General features: G+C 38.9%; 1 protein-coding gene across 1 annotated transcript in view; it reads left to right on the top strand.

The window, feature by feature from the left end:
- The first annotated feature begins 726 nt into the window (after positions 1-726).
- The window catches only part of CDHR5 (cadherin related family member 5), a 32096-nt gene continuing 13277 nt past the window's right edge, over positions 727-19545 (top strand). Inside the window, exons 1-8 of the mRNA XM_087928813.1 lie at positions 727-889; positions 1759-1946; positions 9856-9948; positions 12053-12151; positions 12919-13029; positions 13402-13572; positions 15059-15149; positions 18694-18791. Coding sequence (XP_087784939.1) covers positions 811-889; positions 1759-1946; positions 9856-9948; positions 12053-12151; positions 12919-13029; positions 13402-13572; positions 15059-15149; positions 18694-18791 — 930 coding nt within the window. The 5' untranslated portion in view covers positions 727-810. The remainder of the gene's footprint in view (positions 890-1758; positions 1947-9855; positions 9949-12052; positions 12152-12918; positions 13030-13401; positions 13573-15058; positions 15150-18693; positions 18792-19545) is intronic.

Below are 19545 nucleotides of genomic sequence, written 5' to 3'. Positions count from 1 at the left end.
CAGAAGAGGCTGAAAACAGAAACCCTAAACTTGTAAGTGTAGGGCTGAGACTTTGGAAAAAGTGCAAAGAAGAGCAACTAACATGATTAAGAACCTGGAGACAAAAACATACCAAGAATGGTTGTGGGAATGGCCAGTCTAGAGAAAATAAGGAGTAAGGGTGGGTGTGTGGCTGACACGATGGCAGTGTTCCAGTATTTGAGGGCCTGCCACAAAGAAGAGGGGTTCAACTTATTTTCCAAAGCACCAGAAGGCAAGACATGAAACAATGGATGGAAATTAATCAAGGGGAGAAGCAACCTGGAATTGAGGAGAAACTTCCTGATAGCAAGCATAATTAACCAGTGGAACAGCTTGCCTTCAGAATTTGTAGGTGCTTCATCACTGATGGTTTTTAAGAAGAGAGTGGATAACCATTTGTCTCAAATGGTGTAGCGTTTCCTGCTTGAGCAGGGGGTTAGACTAGAAGACCTCCAAGGTCCCTTCCAGCTCTATTCTGATTGTGATTGTGTAATCATTGAACTTGGAAGAACTGCCTACTGAGCAGATGGCCAGTGATGGCAGCAATAATCTGCCCTGCAAGGCAGGCCAAACTGACAAATGCTTTCAGCAAATGATGGCAGTAAATAAGTCATAAATAAGTGAATCAATAAACTGGGGTGCAAAGGTTAAACTATTGTCTCGGTTCACAGTAATTTGCAACATTATTTCCTCCTTGAACAGTGAAAGGAAGATGCATTGTGACAACACAGGAAGAAAAGTGGATGGACTGTTTTCCCGTAATTCTTGGATTTGTCTCTCGTCTGCTTGATGTCTTTTCTCAGGCCGTTTTGTTTTTGTGTGCTTTTCTTCTTGCTATCAGTAACACAGGTTGAGACACAGAGCCCAGGTAAGTTGCTAAGGATGGGAAAAGCTTTCTCTATAGGATCAAATGTTTTAATATGGTGACTGGGAATTGCTTACATTAAGGTATTCCAGCACACACAGAAAATAAGTGAGACAATGTGCAGATCTGGATGTGATATATAACAAGCACAAACATATTCACACATGCACACATCTGGACTTACTTAAAAGAAATGCCAATCATGTTCACAAGAGTTTACTGTCTTGAAAGATAGCATAAAGACAGTACTTGGTCAAGGGAAGAATATATGTGTGTGTGTCTATGTGTTTCTAATATCGTAAATATTTTACCAGACATGTTAACTGGTTAGGTTAATAGTTTAAACTTTAATAAAAGTTTTAAAGAGTCTAGACAAACATTTTAAAACACCTCAGTTTCAAAGGTGACTATGTTTCATGTTTACTTAACGAGTTATGAAAACGATTCATTTAATATAATTACATGAAAAAGATGAAAGAACGTCCACACTGGTTATTTTCTTAGATTTAGATTATCCACGTTGCAAGCTAGTAGATGATTTCAGAAGGAAGTTGACAAGCTAATTGTCCTCTGTGTTATGCCTTGACATGTATGTACTTGGATATCATGTTGGATAAAATGATTATTAGACAACTATTTTATCAGCTTTCCCATTGCAGTGAGATTTGGCATAAACTCATCACAAATGATATACTGGAATGGAACAAAATTAGGGCTTCCAGAGCAAGGCTCTAAAATCCACTAGATATAACATTACTTTTGCTGCCATCTAATCACCCTAATAAAATAGTAGCTATATTCAATGTGAATTCTTATGACTCTATTAAATTAATGCTTCTGCCGACATAATCTATTTTCTTCTGTTTTATCAGAATGTTCAGTAGATAAAACTTCGGTGATCATAATGGAGAATAATGATCCAGGGTTGGTGGTGACTAACATTTATGCTAATCCTGGCATTACAGTCACAATTGAACCTTCTACAGATGCAAATTCTCCCTCTGAATGGTTTGAAATAAAGGACTCACAGCTCATCCTGAAAATATCTGTGGATTATGAGGTAATAGAATTGGGGGGCGGGGGACAGAAAGCCTTAAATCCAGCAGGAAATGGGTGTTCTCCATGCCTTCTCCAGATCCACTGGATCTTTAATCCCCCAGTGGGATCTGTAGTCCAATTTTTATAGGGTTGCAAGCTTGGGGAAGGCTGGCCTAGGATTCGCTGGTCAGCTAATCCGATGATGGGATTGGGGTGTATGTGTATAAAGACTGTGTAAAATGCAAGTGAATTGACGCAAGGGACATACAATAAAACTATTCAATAGTAAGATGTAAGTAATATATAGGTATTAGTAAGTACAATATAGCACGTGCTTTGTGCTTATCGGTTGTCCCAAAGTTATTTCTTCCTAGCCAAAGATTGTAGATAAGTATCAATGTATCCTGATAAAGTTAATGGAAAACTCCCAGTGTTCCCTCTATAAGAATTCTCATATGTGACTCATATGTAAGGCAATCCTTCCCAATTGAGGTGATCCCCATATTGCAAAGCAGGGGCAATGTGGGATAATCTAATACCAGGATGATTAAAAATCTAGAGAAGCTCCATTTTCACAGCATGCCATGCCAAATTTGGTTAAGGTTAATTTTGGTTGAGCTTTTGTGGCTCCAACCCATCCATCACTTTTTGTGAGCTCAGAAGATGAATTAATTCAGTAAATGGTTTTAGTGTGCTCTACGAACACAACCTATCACGGGAAAGGAGCCAATACGGGTAGTCCTCAACTTACAACAGTTCATTTAGTGACCGTTTAAAGTTTCAATGGCAGTAAAAAAAGTGACCTGTTATGACCATTTTTTACCCTTACAACCATTGCAGCATCCCCATTGTCACATGATCAAAATCCAGATGCTTGGCAACTGGTTCATACTTAGGATGGTTGCAATGTCCCAGGTTCATGTGATACCCTTTGTTTTGACCCAAACCTTGTTCCAAGGAAACAAACACGAAACAGAGGTAACGGCAAAACCTTTTAATGATTCTTTATGAATTCCGTTCCTTCATGGTTAAAAGGCTGCTTCAAACTAACTGTCTCTGATAAGAACGAGCCTTGCCAAGGTTGTGCAAGGCTGCCAAGAACACTAGATAAAGTTACCAAGCAATATTTCAAACACAAAGAGTCTCCAAACACCAACCAAGATATTTCAAACGTCCACAAGGCTTGAGTGCAAACACTTCTTTGCTTCCTGCAAAGAACTCCAGTTTCTCAGCTGGCTTTTATCTTTTAAGGGAGATAAAATTACCTTGCAGCCTTACTCCTGAGTCATCCCTTCTTCTGCAGCTGCTTTTTCCTTCAAGCAGCCCTGCATGCATGCGCACTTGGCACAGGCTCCTTGGGGACCTCTTCACCACTGCTGCCAGCCCCCACAATCTCTGAAGGTAGCATTCCACTCCCTGATGGTCCTCGCCCCATCCCTGTATCACACGCAGGCCCCTCATCTGAGTCCTTGCTCTCCGAGACCTCAGCCATCTGCATCTGCTGCCGAGCGAACCACAACACCCTTCTGCAACCTTCTGACGAGCAAAGTCAATGCTAGATTCACTTAACAACCACATTACTAATTTAACAACCACAGTGATTCACTTAACAGCTGTAGCAAGAAAGGTTGCAAAATGGGGCAAATTCACTTAACAACTGTCCCATTTACTAACAGAAATGTTGGGCTCAACTGTGGTTGTAAGTCGAGGACTGCCTGTTCTTCAAGTGGAAGATCTCAAAGGTGCTCTGGTTCTCCTTGCTGTCTGAGTCCAGTGAAAACCACTTTGCATACCAAAAGTATCCCATGTGCTTGTTAGGGGTGTGTAAGTCCACTGAATTTCCCTAGAAGCATCCTGTATGAAAATTTGAAACTAAGCAGCATGGAAGCTCTTCATCCTCTCTCGGAGTTAAACATTATCCACCCTTGATATTGTAAGTCACAAGGCTGCTTATTTTTGTACTAGTTCAACCTCTGAGCAGCTGTTTTCAGTGCTCCAATGTGCTAGGCGGGCCCAGTGGAAATCTTTTTCCCTTTTGTCGAGAGGCCCTGCTTTCCACTCTTGAAGGTTTCAAACAGCGGGACAGAATAAGAACAGAGATTCAGAGACCCGGAAACCTGGAGTAATTGCTAGGTGGACTGTACTCTTCTGTTAAAGAGTATAACTCTTTAAAGAACAGTAATATAGAAACCGAAGATATTTTCCTCTGTGCAATACCATTAGAGTACATTTTTTTGTTTCATTTACTGTTAAAAGGGGAATTCAAATTAAACTTAGAAAAAGAAATAGGGAGAAAGAATAAAAAGTACAAAGAAAAAAAGAAAAAAGTAAGGAAAAGGAAAAGAAAAGAAACATGTAAAAATTCTTCCAATCTTCATCATAACAAGTAAAAACACATTTGATAACTCTTCACCCCCAGAAGACTGCAAACAAATATCACTTCTTCCCACAACCCATTCCTTCTATATGCAAAACCATAAATCACAAACTTTTCAGTCCTGCTGTCAGCGAAAAGTCTATAAAGGACTACCAGAGATTTATAGATTATGTTTTATTTTAACATTCAACTTTATATTCTTTTACTTCTATCCATCTTGATTTTTAATAAATTCAGGTGTTGCTGTGAGATTTGACCTCTTTTCAATTTTTCTTTTTCCCATCACATAGCCTTCTTCAAAGTTTTAGTAAACTTCCTTTGTGAATGCTGTAAAAAATTATCCAGATTGTTGTCTTGGTTTATCATTTGTTTTCCCCCGTTGATTTTCGAAGCTTTAACCAGCCTTTTTAAAAAAAAATCTAATAAAAAGTCCTTATTGGCTTGCCATCTGTAATTCCATTTTAATTGCCTTCTCTAACTTGTAATTCACTTTTTTTTTTTTTGTATTTCCCCCTGGATTTTCAAAACTTTAACAAACTTATTTTGTAGATCCAATAAAAGATCCTTATCAGAGTTATGGTCTTCATTTATTATTTGCAATTCCCCTTTAACTGCCTTCCCTATCTTCTTTCCAAATAATTTTAATAAATATTTTGTATAAAGCTATAAAAGATAACATAGACTAAAAAAGAGAACAAAAGCAAATACAAAAAAATGAAATATATAAAGAAAATGTCTATCCTCCCTCCTCCCCACAAGAAAAAGACTTCCTATTCCCTTTGTGGCAGGGTACATAAACAAATCTATATTCTCTTCACCTCCCCTTAGCTAACCAATATAAACTCTTCATCCCATAAACCAGGGATGTCAAACTGGATTTCTTCGAGTGCCAGATTAGCATTGTAGTCCCCCCCACCCCCCCACCCCGTGGGCCAGCAGTGGGAGAGACAGCACTTTGCTGGCCAAAACGGGGCACAGGGAGGTCCTGTGTGGCCTGTTTTGGCGTCCCCGGCTTTGTGAGGCCCCTGCATCGAAGGTGGTATTCAGCAGGCTCTGACCAGTTCTGGAGAACCGATAGAGGAAATTTTGAGTAGTTTGGTGAACCGGCAAATCCCACCTCTGACTGGAGGTTTTACAGTCTCCTTCCCCTGCCATGCCCACCAAGCCATTCCCACAGAACCGGTAGTAAAAAAATTGAATCCCACCACTGCCCTGCATCGCCCGTGTTTGGCCACCCTGGCCTCCAGCAGCACCCCCCCAGCCAAAAACAGGCCTCCCTGGATATAGTATAGCCATAAAAGCATACATCATTGCTGACAATTCTGATTTTATAACTACTAAAGTTTGGCCCCATTCTTCAAAAATCTCTTCAAGTGTTTCTAATGTTATGGAATCTTGTGTCATTTTCTAAATCCCCACACTAATAAAAAAAATTGAAAGCATTTATGAGCATGAACCATGGTGGCACAGTGATTAGAATGCAGTATTGAAGGCTAACTCTACCCACAGCCAGGAGTTTGATTCTGACCGACTTGAGATTGACTTGGCCTTCTATCCTCCCAGGGTCAGTAAAATGAGGATCCAGATTGTTGGGGGAAATACACTGACAGAGAAAGCAGTAAATCACTGTGGAGTAGTATATAAGTCGAAGTGCTATTGCTATTTATACATTTTTTTTCTTTCCTTTTCCTTTGCTGCCTAGACATTTTAGTCCTCATCAATGTCCAATTTCTGAAATATAATATTTCAATAAATAGTAAATAAATTTTATATTTATTTATTTGTTTGTTTTATTTTATTTGTCAATTGCTTACAAGATAATAGGTATAAGTATAAACATAGTTATGGATACATGAAATGGATACATATAAGAAAAATAAAAAGAAACAACAGGACAGGGATGGTAGGCATGTTGGTGTGCTTATACACGCCCCCTCAGACCTCTTAGGAAAGGGGTGAGGTCAAGAGTAGACAGTCTAAGGTTAAAGTTTTGGGGGTTTGAGGAAGAAACCACAGAATCAGGTAGAGTATTCCAGATGTTGACCACTCTGTTGCTGAAGTTGTATTTCCTGCAATCAAGTTTGGTGCGGTTAACCTTGAGTTTGTATCTATTGTGTGCTCTTGTATTGTTATGGTTGAAGCTGAAGTATTCATTGATAGGTAGGGCATTGCAATGTATGATTTTATATACTATACTTAGATCGGACCGAAGCAGGCGTAGTTCTAGGTTTTCTAGGTCTAGAATTTCAAGTCTGGTGGCATAAGGTATTCTGCAATGAGCCGAGGAGTGGAGAACTCTTCTTGTGAAATATTTCTGGACTTTCTCAACTGTGCTAATATCAGATATGTAATGTGGGTTCCAGACTGATGAGCTGTATTCGAGTATTGGTCTAGCAAATGTTTTGTATGCTCTAATTATTAGTGTGATATTACCAGAGAAAAAGCTACGTAGGATTAGGTTAACAACTCTTAATGCCTTTTTGGCTATGTAGTTACAGTGGGCTCTAGCACTTAGATCATTAGAGATGAGTACTCCAAGGTCCTTGACAGAGTTTGGAATATCAACAAGGTCTTGACTATTCAGCTTGTATTTTATTTTCTGGTGTGTTTTTTTGCCAATATGTAAGGCAGAGCATTTATTTGCTGAGATTTGAAGCTGCCATGTGTTTGACCATTCTGATACATAATCGAGGTCTTTTTGAAGGGTAGCAATATTTTCTGTGGTGTTGAATAGCTTTACATCATCAGCAAAGAGAACACAATTGCTCTTAATATGATTATAGAGGTTCTGTATTCTATTCTGGTTCCTAATGAAACACCGATTATTTCATTTTATTATTTGCAAACTTTTATAGTAAAAGTCTCAAAATTTCAAAATTGTATGAACCCTTACATCAAAAACATATTTAGTTTTTTGACATTTATTTCCAATTCTTTAAATTCTTAAACTTATAGTTATTTTTTCTTTTATTAAAGAAGGAAAGTAGCTCTCCAGATAGCTTTTCAAAATCGTTGTTCCAAAGATCTATAATAGAGTATTGAATAAGCCATTTTTGATTAGAAAGTGAGGCTAGTGGACTCAACGTCCTTTGAAGGGTTCTGCTGCAATTGAGAGCAAAGCTAGCCCCTTCATTTCCTGGTTCTCAAACTCACAGGTGAACGCTGTCAGCATCCTCATAAGAAGCAACTCTCCAGAACATATGTGGGTGATATCTCATCCTCTTCTTATCCAGAGAAGTTCTGAAGAGTTAATCTATTTACTGCAATTTTTGCTGCAGCCATCATCTTTCCTCTATCAGAGATATGTTTAAGTTGCCATACCTCTGTTGGAAATCCACTTGTTTTCCATAGAATAAGACTACAGTTAAAACAACTGAGGCAAAATACAGTTTTTCAAAGCCCCAACTGAAATGAATTATATTTTAACCAGCTAAAAGTCTAATTTTAAATATGGAAGGATTGCTGTTTGTTGATTCTTTAAAAATGGCTGAAGGTACAGCAAGCTAACAGTGGAGCTTCTGTAGTGTATATTTCTCCCTTATGTCCAGATCTTTGAATGTAGAATGATTGTTTTCCCTTATTGCCTATCACACACATAATGGACACAAATACATATACAAATGCTTGTAAAAATAATACTTTGGAAGCTGCTAGTTTGAATGGAAGAGTAGAAATGGGCTTCTTATCCTTTAATCGCTTTAATCTCAAATGCTCAACTCAGGATCACCTGCGAATGAATCATCTCCTCTCTGAAATATCCAGATGCATGTTAAATTATTAAGCAACCTCAGCACTTCTTTTGCACTGAAAAAGCAGCCAGTTTCCCCTAGGAGATAGGTTTTATATTTATCTTCACAAAAACTAGGGGGGAGAGAGAGATCAAAAACTGCTGGATTTTATGTATCTTTTACAAAACAGGGTGGGAGATATTTTCCCAAGATCAAGGCCAGCATTTTCCCATTAAAAGCTGTTTGGGGGTCAGATGACAGAAAGATATTCAGTGCTGAACAAAATGCATGTCATACCAGCTCTCAGAGACCTCCATTTGACTTCAAGGGGTGAATAGATTTTGGGAATATCAGAGGCGAGGCTCTTTAGAGTGCCAGGATACTGGATATTAGCAAGCATTTTCTCTCACTCAGACTATGTTGCTTTTATTTAATCTGAGCCCTGGTAAAATGGCTTTGTAGATATAAAGAATAATGATTCCATCGCAAGGCCCAGGAGAACCAACCTTTGCTAGGAATTATATGTGTAATAATAGTTGTGCTACAAAGGATTGCTTTAAATTAAAATATTTATTTTTAATGCAGAAGGTAACGGTCCTTTCGCTGAACTTGATATGCTGGGAAGCAGATTTGCAAGTGAGTAATATTTCAAATTTCCCTTTGTATTATTAGTCCTGCCAAAGTATAATATATTGGAAGAAACATCTTTGCAAGGTTGACAGTGGTCCTATAGAACAACCTTCTTCATTTTAATTCCTGGTAGGCTGGACTTCAGCTCCTCTAGTCCCTGAGCCAGGATAGATGACCCACAATTTCCAACAGCTATATTGGCTGAGAGGATTATGGAAGTTGAAGTCTAGCACATACAAAAGACAAATTGAAGAAGATTTTGTATCAAGAATTATGTATACAGCAAAACAGATCTTACTGTGTCAAGAAGTCTATTATACATTTATTTTCTGTGAAGTTCATCTATGCTTTATATTATTGGCATTGGGATGGTAAAATTTTCTACAGCATTAATGCTGCCAACAAAGAAAGGATCCTCCTCCAGTTTTCTGAAGAATTAGAAATTGTTCAAGAGCCATAACTGATCTAGATGGACTAAGAGTTTGACTCGGATCAGCCCTGACTCCATCTAGTAACAGAAGTGTTCTGAGTTTCAAGCAGAGGTTTTCTTTAGCCCTAAATGGACAGTGAAACAAAGCATTTCTTGTACCACCAAAGCATGGTCCTTTTTTATAGAATTGCTCGTTTCTTAGTCCCCTTTTTTTTTAGAAAGGCGGTGTGGGGGGGGGGATGGATTGTGAGGGAACTGAATATGCAAGAAGTGTAGAGAAATGATAGTTTGGAGAAATAATGGATGTTTGCCTGTGTGAGTTCCTTTCCCTAACATCTCTCTGCTGGAGTCTTTGTCAAAAGAATGTGAATATAGATGTTAAACCAGAATTCAGAGCAGCAAAGAAAAGGGGCAAATAGAGTGTATGATGATTAAATCGCCATCTTCAAGCTTTTGAATGAAAAGTGTATATTAGAATGAGAGGCTGTGCCTCTTTTCAGTCACAAAATACCCTTTTCAGAGGCACATCTGGCTAAAGTAATTTTGACTCAATTTAATAGGAATAATTACCAAATAACTCCAAAAGAGAGTTTATTCTGATTGTGAAAGAGGGGAGTGCTGGTAACAGGGATTCAGTCACGACCACAGCAGGGGCAGAGGCAAACTTTTGAAGAAACGGGGAGGGGAAAGGCTAACCAGTCTTTATTTTTGGTGTTTTTGAGCTTGAAATCCACTGATAACCTTCTTCTGTTTTATTTGCCCCTAGGTAAAAGTTATCACTGTTTACATTCACATTAGCAATGAAAACGATAATGAACCTGTGTTCAAGCAAACTAACATCACCGTTGATATTCCTGAGGTAAACCATTGTATTCATACGTCCCCTGAGGATGTAGTAATAAGGACATAATTATAGTTCCGATGAGCCAATGACATTAAGAGATTGATAATTTTGTACAAGCAATAAATACATGTATCTGTGAACTAATGTAAGGAAAGGTGCAAAATTCCATCACAAAGTTACACTCACCAAATGTGTAAAGCTTTTTTTTTCTGCCAAGAAGATTATCGAATATGCTTTGCTGCTAGGTATTGCAGCATCACAGCAAATTAGGGCAATAATTGCGGGGGTGGGGGGGGATTCAAAATACCATATACATTTATATCCCATATCTTCATCAGTTAATTAGTTATAACACAATTCAAATTTCAAGGCAGCTGGGATTCTTTCCAAGGACTTTATGCATCTCTTTATTTTAATATGCCTACTTTCTTTTATTTAGCAGCATTTCCAAAAGAATAATGTCACAACATTATATGCTGTTATTTGTAAAATAACAAATATAATGATAAATTTGATGTCTGTGTAAAATATCAGGTTCCATCCTTTTTATACCCTGACTTACAGTCATAAGAAGCAGTCCTCAACTTACAATCATTCATTTAACAATGGTTCAAAACATTGCAATGGCCTCAGCAAAAGTGGTTTATATCCTCACACTTATAACCATTGCATCACTTCCACAGTCACGTGATCGCAATTTGGGCACTTGCCAAATAGCTTGCCCTTATGACTGGTTGCTACGTTCTGGGGTCCTGTGATTGCAGTTTATGACTTTCCCAAACAGTGTCTGACAAAAGAGTCAATTGGAAAACTGGATTTGTTTACTGACCATGTGATTCACTTAATCAGCATGGTAAAAATGGTCATAAAATCTGGTCTAGTTATATGGTGATTCAACTTATGATTGCACTGACCATATAATGAAAATCTGAATGCCAACTGTGGCCATAAAACAAGGACTATTTCAGAAAGTGATATCCAAATTATTCTGAGTTTAAATGCCCTTCCTTCCTTCCTTCCTTCCTTCCTTCCTTCCTTCCTTCCTTCCTTCCTTCCTTCCTTCCTTCCTTCCTTCCTTCCTTTTCCACCCTCCAAATCTGCTCTGGAGTGGCCAAAATCAGGCTGGAGAAATGTTTCTGCCAAAGTATGCAATCTGATAAATGGATATAATTTAAAAAGTCCTTAAAAAGAATTCTATACCAAATTAAATAAAATATAGAACAAGGTAAATGCCTTCCTTTATTATAAATCAGTTTACTGAAATGCAACTAGTTCCACCATTAATTGAAGGGGACATAATTTAACACATTAAAAATGTTTCAAGATTTATTTCTAACTGACCTTCATACTGCTTACCTTCTAAAAGTATGTTTACCAAGTATGTTTATTGCAATATTAAATTACAGGTCAGATTTCCCTCTATGTATAACAAATTTTCATATGTCCTTCCCAACATCCCTGTTTTGCTAACATTTCTATTATAATAGGATTATATTATATATAATTAATACTTGTTTATTTGAAGTGCTGAGTATTTTATCTTGGTTTCTGAGCAGGCTTAGAACAGTACTGGATTTGAAAACCCATCCAGTCATCCAGCTCCATGATCAGTAATATAATGTTAAAGTTAAAATAAGGCTACTATGGAAAAAGTAAACAGTAGATAGAACTTAGCTTTTTTGGAAACTGAGTTTTGGCTCTCTGTTGATTAAGACGCTGAATTTACAGAGTCAAGGGAGATCTGATAATAATTTTACTGTCCCAATCAGCAAGTTGAACCTTGAGCAGGTTTCATAGTGTTAATGGAAATTGTCTTAAAATGTAAATCAGTATAGCATTTTTTTTTCCTGAAATAGAAAAAGACTGACTTTTTACCACCCAATGTTTTTCTCAGACCACTTCCTGGGTATTATTTACCTCATGTGGATTGCAAGTAATGAAATTTAAGATCAGGCCTAATTTTGTCCTGAATTCATTGCTCTTTTTTACTTTTCTGGGCTGCATTTTTTGATTTGGAGCTGCTGGGTATTTAGAGAGCATGGTGTCTGTGTGTGTGTGTGTGTGTGTATTTCTGTGGATCAATCCAACAAACCTCTAAAGACACATTTTCCCTTTTCAGGATACAAAAGTGAACACAACTGTCGTACCTCTGGCAAACGTAACTGCTACTGATGCTGATCTTAATACAGTGTTCTACAGCCTTGAAGGAAGTCCAACAGTTAGTATATAGTTCAACTGCACTCTTGAGATGTAGAATCTAAATCCAACTAGATCAAAGGCTAAACTTCTTCGTGACAAGTAGTCTTCCAAAACTGGACATACATTGTTTTTCTCTTCTCTGAAGATTGCCTCTTTTTCTGCTTAGACTGGAGAAGTGAGGGATCAGTACTGAAAAACTGTCTCATGTCAAACGGTTTAATAATTCCATTATCAGATAGAACAGTAGCACACGTTCACCTGCGTATTTCTTTAGTCCATGAAGTGGAAGTAAAAAGAAGCATTTCTCAACTGAAAACAGGCTTACTCTATAGAAAGGTCATGTTAGATAAATCATGGAATGTGTCAATAAGAGCATCCAGCCATGAAATAAGGTTTTGGGTTTTTTGGAAATAGAGTAGATTATTTTCCTCTGATAAATTACGAAAAGTCCAACTGTAAAATGAATTTACATTGGACAGTGTTACTCCCTCCAATGTATTCCCTGCTCTGTATTGTTTTGCTAATCAATGTAATTAATATCTCTCAGCAGAAGAAATGCCATAAATATATTTTAAAAATCCATCAATATATGGACAATTATATTTATTCTGTAGAAGGGAAATAAAACAGTATAGAATCTCTATGATTCACTTTTCATGAGGTTGGAAATAAGATGACAAACATATACTTAGCTCAGAATTGTATGCTTCATGTATTATATTTGTATATAAAATCCTATATCTGTAATTAAAATTGGCATTATTTCTCTTTCTTGTTAATTGACAGGAAGCAATGAAACATTTCAATATACGAGGAATTAACAACCCACAAATTTACTTGCGTGAAGCCCTGGATTATGAAGCAATTAATTTTATGAGATTTACTTTAAGGGCCATGGTGAGTTTTATTGCAAACAAAATATTTGCATGTTCTATCATTTGCTTAATTTTCCTTTTGTTTTCACAAATGAAGCTGAAACTGCCAATCATGATATCTGCCAGTTCTGAGAAGTTTAGCTAAAGTGTCTTGAAACAGGAAACATTTCCCCTTTGAAAGATGGTTATTGCAGAATTGTGCATCCACACCATGGATCATATGAAGCTCTTCATCATTCAGTGTTGGCTTTTACAAAATAGGGGGTATAAATCATGCCATTTTTTTGATCCTCATCTAGCCTGCTGGCTTTTGCAAATGTACTAAAAGGGATTGGTTTAATACTTCAAGATACTTTTTAGCTGATTTGTTCTCTTTTATTTTTCTGTTGCATAGGATGGAAGTGCTGATGCGGCAGGGACACACACAGCCACAGCTACGATATCCATATGGATTGTCCAGTCTGATCTCAAACCCCCCTGGTTTCAGCCATGTACTGCCATTGGAGGCCACAAAATGTGCATCAGTCTTGGCTACACCAGCAAAGTCAATCTTTCAGAAGAAGTGGTACGTTAACAAGATCTTTAGACTGGTCCCCTACCCAAAGTTGCCTTCTTTAATTTTGCTTTGTTTCTCCTTGGGCTTGTGTTGCTCTTTTCATTTAACTTCCATGGATTCAAGTTATAGCAATACCGTCATGTCTTGGGCACAGGTACTCAGCCTGTTTGGCTGAACCCAGAGTCCAAAGAGGGCAACAACCAGAAAGATATGTACTACCTTTAGTAAGAGAAGTATTTGATGTAGTTAAACTTTGTGAATACAGAATGTTTCCATCATTTATAATTCAATCGTTTGAGACTTGATTACTTTTGTTGTTGTTGTTCACCTTCTCTCCAGATTAGTTCATCAGGAGGCCAAGATGATTTTTTTTTCTTGTTGTGCCCATAACTGCATTGTGATTTGTTGTAGCATTCAAACCAGCAGGTTCAGGTCAGGGCACATTTCTGATGGTGTCCCTTTGACGAGGCAGAAAGCAGGGGTGAATGACTGGAAGGTGGCAGGAGAAAGTTGACATGAAAGAACAGAGGCTGAACATAAGTCTTCAAAGGCTATGTATTCCTAAAGAGTCAAGAAATACAATCACTTTCTCACTGTGAAATTATGTAATTGGGCTGCTTTATGAATCACTCTATGGCAGGGGTGTCAAACTCAAGGCCCAGGGGCCGGATCTAGCTCGCGAGGTACTTCGATCTGGCCCCCAGGGCCACCCTGGAAACAGCAAAGGACCGGCCTGCGGTGCTTCTGCCAGTGAAACTGGGATCCCAAGCTCTGTTTTCAGCTGCCATGGCCTCCTGCAGCCCTCTGCCAGTGAAAATGGAGCTCAGGAGGGCCACACATGCCCCTCCCAAGCTCTATTTTCACTGGCAGAGGGTTGCAGGAGGCCATGGCAGCTCAGAAGTCCATTTTCCCTGGTAGAGTGCTCAGGCCGCCACAGGCACCCCGACACAAGTGACTTCAAGCTGGCCACGCCCACTCTCTCCCCCGAGGTCAAACACAGCCCTGATGTGGCCGTCAGTGCAATCAAGTCTGACACCCCTGCTCTACGGGTTTCAATAGACCTGAGTTTGAGACCAAATCTTTCATGCATCCTTAAATCCCCACCCCACCTGGTCAGTCAGGGAGGGTATCCTGCAGAATTTTAACTGGTGGAGTCCAGGAAGAGAGCTTTCTCTACTACTGCCCCTGCCCTTTGTAACGTTCTCCCTCCAAAGGCAAGGCAGGGCCCCAGTCTCCTGGCCTTTCAGAAAGGCCTGAAGACCTGGCTCTGCTCTCTTGCTTGGGGCTCATAAAGGAACACGCAGCCATGGGGCTGGTTAACCTCCTAAAATCTCTCCCTCTGCCTTTTCATTGACTTTTAATCTTCTTCGCCTCTTTATATACTTGCATCCTGTCTATGAAGAGAAGGGCAAGTACTAAATCTGATAAATAAATTTAAAAAATGAACAAATTACTGGACCTGTCAGGAAATGACTTACGCTTCTTGCCTCTGCAGAAGGGGCCACTGATCTTGGAGCCAGGACCCCTCTACGCTGTTGATGGGGATAAAAGCTTGAATGAAAAAGTAATATATGAAATTGTTGCTGGTGAGTAGATTAAAAAGCCCCCTTTTAATCTAAATTTAAAATTTAAAACTAATTTAAAAATAAGGTAGTGATTTTCTAAACTTGATACTTTCAAGTGTAATCCAGATTTAGGGACAATGAAGAAATTATTGAATAATAGTGCCACATTTCTGCATATATATTCTACATAACTATATGGAGTTTCTCAAGTATAAAAGAGGGAAAGATTTATAATCCAACTTCTTGGAGTCATATCTTGGATAGATATGACTCCAACTTCATGGAGTCATATCTTCATAAAAACTCTTAAATCCTCTCCTCTAAATGCTTCCAAATCAAGCTATTGAACTTTATTAACCAAATGGCTGAATTCCAGTGTGGTTTCAGGATATTTTGGGAAGGATTTGGGCTTTAGAGGTTGAAAATAGACCCCATTCCCACCCTTATTCTTAATTAACTGCCCCCCTAACTTCCAAACTGACAAGTCCATTTTGGCACCCAATTTCAGCAGCACCTTCTCTGCAGATGGAGTGAGGGAGCAACTGTGACCCATGGTTTGCCCTACCCCCATGATGGGGGTCCTATGACACATGTGCCAGAAGTGGCATGCAGAGCCATCTCTCTGGGCACGCCAGCCGTCGCCCGTTGCTCTTCTGGGTTTTGGCATGCGCATGCATGTCGGCCAGCTGGTCTTCGCGCATGGTGGGCCCTTGCTCTTCTGGTTTCCAGCACTCCCACATGCGCACCGGGGAGCTGCTCTTCCAATTTCGGCTGCTCCGCGCCCCATGCAGGCTCCTGTTTTGGCACTCGGTGCCAAAAAGGGTTGCCAACACTGCCTTACTCTGTAATATTCCACATACCACACATATAGTTTGCACAATGTTTTCATCCATGATATATTTAACCTGGTTTGTTGCATAAATTGTACTTTGTTGAGTTCTCACAACATGCTATTAATAACTCCTGTTTTTCAACTACAATGACTAGGGTCACACATATACTAAGACAAATCGAAGACATTACATTATAGCTGGGAGTGTAATGCTGGAAGTGAACCAATGGTGGGATTCAAATTTTTTTACTACCGGTTCTGTGAGTGAGGCTTGGTGGGCATGGCAGGGGAAGGATACTGTAAAATCTCCAGTCAGAGGTAGTATTTGCTGGTTCTCTGAACTACTCAAAATGTCTGCTACTGGTTCTCCAGAACTGGTCAGAACCTGCTGAATACCACCTCTGAAGTGAACCACATAAATAAATAGCTATAGATAGATGTGTTTCATTCGATTCAAGCATCTTCTACATTACTTCAATCTGTACTTAGAAGCAATTCAGCAAAAAATGTTGGAAATAATATTAATACTTTGAATAATATCTCAAACCTAACAAAACAACAACTAAAGAAAGCATTTATTCAGCTTCTAGAATTTAGGTAGATTTAGGACGTTCTAGATCATTTAAGAATTCTGGTTCCTTTTTTTCTTCAGTTTGAAACTTTGCATTTATTACTGTACAAACAAATAATGCCTAGAGTACTGCATCCAGTTTTGGTCACCAAACTATAAAAATGATGTTGAGACTCTAGAAAAAGTACAGAGAAGAGCAACCAGGATGATTAGAGGACTGGAGACTAAAACTAATGAAGAATGGCTACAGGAATTGGGGTGACTAGTCTAGGGAAGAGAAGGACCAGGGGAGCAATGTTCCATGATAGCAATGTTCCAATATTTGAGGGGCTGCCACAGAGAGGAAGAGGTCAAGCTATTTTCTAAAGCTCCTGTAGGCCAGACAAGGAATAATGGATGGAAACTGAACAAGGAGAGATTTAATCTGGAAATGAAGAGAAACTTTCTGCCAGTGAGAACTATCAACCAGTGGAACAGCTTGCCCTCGGAAGTCGTGGGAGCGTCATCACTTGAGACTTTCAAGAAGAGATTGGATTGCCATTTGTCAGAAATGGTGTAGGGTCTCCCGCTTGGGCAGGGGTTGGACTAGATGACCTACAAGGTCCCTTCCAACTCTGATTATCTGTTATCTGTTACCAGCAGAATGATGTGAATTTTCCCAGGACTTAAACATACAAAGACACAAAATGGCAGGCAGAATCTGTGTAATTATTTTTAGGGTCCATATATAATTGGTGCTTTGATGTAGTGATAAAGGCACCAGGCTAGAATGTGGGAACTGATGAGTTCAAGTCCACCTTAGGCACAGGTGACTATACATCTGCATTTGGGGGAAAGTAACAGTAGATTGACTTGCCCTTAAATGCAGCCATTGATGTTATAGCATCTGAGTCATATCACTTTTTAACAAGGCAGCTCCAATCATTTAGAAAAAGAGAAAAATTTCTGGTCTTATTAAAAATATATCCTTGCATGGTCACATATTTTTCTAAGCCAGGTTCCAGTAGAAGTAAGATGGTCTTTGTGTAGTGGTGGGATTCAAAAATTTTTTACTATTAGTTCTGTGGGCGAGGCTTGGTGGGCATGGCAGGGGAAGGATACTGTAAAATCTCTAGTCAGAGGTGGTTTTTGCCGGTTCTCTGAACTACTCAAAATGTCCACTACCAGTTCTCCAGAACTGGTCAGAACCTACTGAATACCATCTCTGGCTTTGTGCTGGTTAGACAGTATACAGTTAGTTTAGGAATGAGAGCTGCTCCCTTAAAGGAATGCTTCATGGGAAATGTAGTCAATGCCTCTTGGAAGGTGTAGCTCATGTCACGTGGTCACATTCTGTAATCCTGATTGGTCACTGAATTGATCTCTGGTTGGGCTGAGGGAGTTCTTGGGTATTCTTACCTGGACTCCAGCATTGTGCTGGAGTTTTCCTTTGCTATAACACTATGGGATGAAGATAACCATCTTTTCACACTATTGAGGTGACTATTGAGGCAAAGATTGGACGTTAGATGAATCTCAGCATAACTGTGAGTTATACTTTGAGGATACCTGATAAAACCCAATAAATGAACTTTGCGTGGAAGCCTTTGCAGTGTTGGACTGCTTGTCTCATGTTGTCCAGAAGCGTGGGACAAGAAAGTGAAAAGATGACTATATGACCATACCAGGTAAGAATGCCCCAAAGCTCCCTCAACCCAACCAGAGATCAATTCAGGATTACAGATATGACCCCGTGACAAGAACTACATCTCCCAAAAGGCATTAATTACATTTCCCATGAAGCATTCCCTTAAGGAGGCAGCTCTCATTCCCAAACTATATACTGTCTAACTAGCACACTATATCCTATCTAACCAGCACAGGCTTTGAGAAAAAGGAATAAATGAAGGAATAAATAATTGGCCATTCGATAATATTAGGTTCTTTGGGTACCTTACAATAAAGATAAGACTGAAATGCCTACCAAACAGAATATAAAACTCTAACATGAAAAACCCAGATTCTTTGCCTGTCTTGGAACTGCACTGGATTTAATGCTAACAAGCAGGGGTATCTAACATACAATCTCACAATCTTGTGCATGACACAATCAGGAAGCTTCATCCTACTCTTTTCGTAGTAATCATGCATGCCAAGTATTTTCTTTTTCCAATTGTGCTTAGGAAATGATAATGACACATTCAGACTATACAGAGATTCTGGAAACATAACGATGACCCAGCCTGCAAATTCCCTGAAGACATTCATGTTATATATTGTGGTAAGTCTCCTGACAACATTAATATATTATTAATAAAATGTGGCTCTTTAATATTTGTTTGCCAGGAGGACACAATTAGAGAAGTCAAAATTCCCAATATGCTGCGACAGGTTTTGTTGGTTAGGAACAGAGACAGTTAAAATCCAACACATCTAGAGGGCACTTGTTTGGGCAAGGCTAATCTAGGCAGTGAGAAATAGATGTCATATCTATTAACTATATCGAAGATAAATAAAATTAGGAACTTGCTGTTGCCTGAAACTGCTGGGAAGATCTTGTCAGCTCTGAGTTCTTGCCATATCCTGCTATGACACACAATGAAACAAATTAATGATGATCTAGTTAAGGCCAAAACCTACCCAGATATCTCTGATGGTTTTTATAATGGGCTAATTACCAATTAAATATTATTATTCATTGCACAGTCAGCCAGAGGTTCAGACAGGGTTTGGCATTTTTGTCTACCTATTGAGTCCTTACCAAGGACCTGGGATAGGCAAATCTGGATGTTTGATGGTATTACAGATATCGCCGCAGGATGGAATCTGTTCCAAGTAAAGCTGCCTTCTCCAATTGACTGATGGCGAATTTGTCAATGCCTATGGTGTTCAAGTGGTGCTCCAGTTGTTTTGGGTCTGGACCCAAGGCATCTATTACTATTGATACTACCCTTACTTGCCTTTGCCATAGTTCATTCTATTTCTATTTGTAGGTCTTTGTATTTTGTTATCTTCTCCAGTTCTTTCTCTTCTAT

Source organism: Pseudonaja textilis, chromosome 1 (genome assembly GCF_049901715.1).
Source record: "Pseudonaja textilis isolate UNSWEBS1 chromosome 1, rPseTex1.2, whole genome shotgun sequence".
Classification (NCBI taxonomy): domain Eukaryota; kingdom Metazoa; phylum Chordata; class Lepidosauria; order Squamata; family Elapidae; genus Pseudonaja; species Pseudonaja textilis.
The sequence above is the reverse complement of the archived record's forward strand: the minus strand, read 5'-3'. Positions and strand labels throughout refer to the sequence as shown.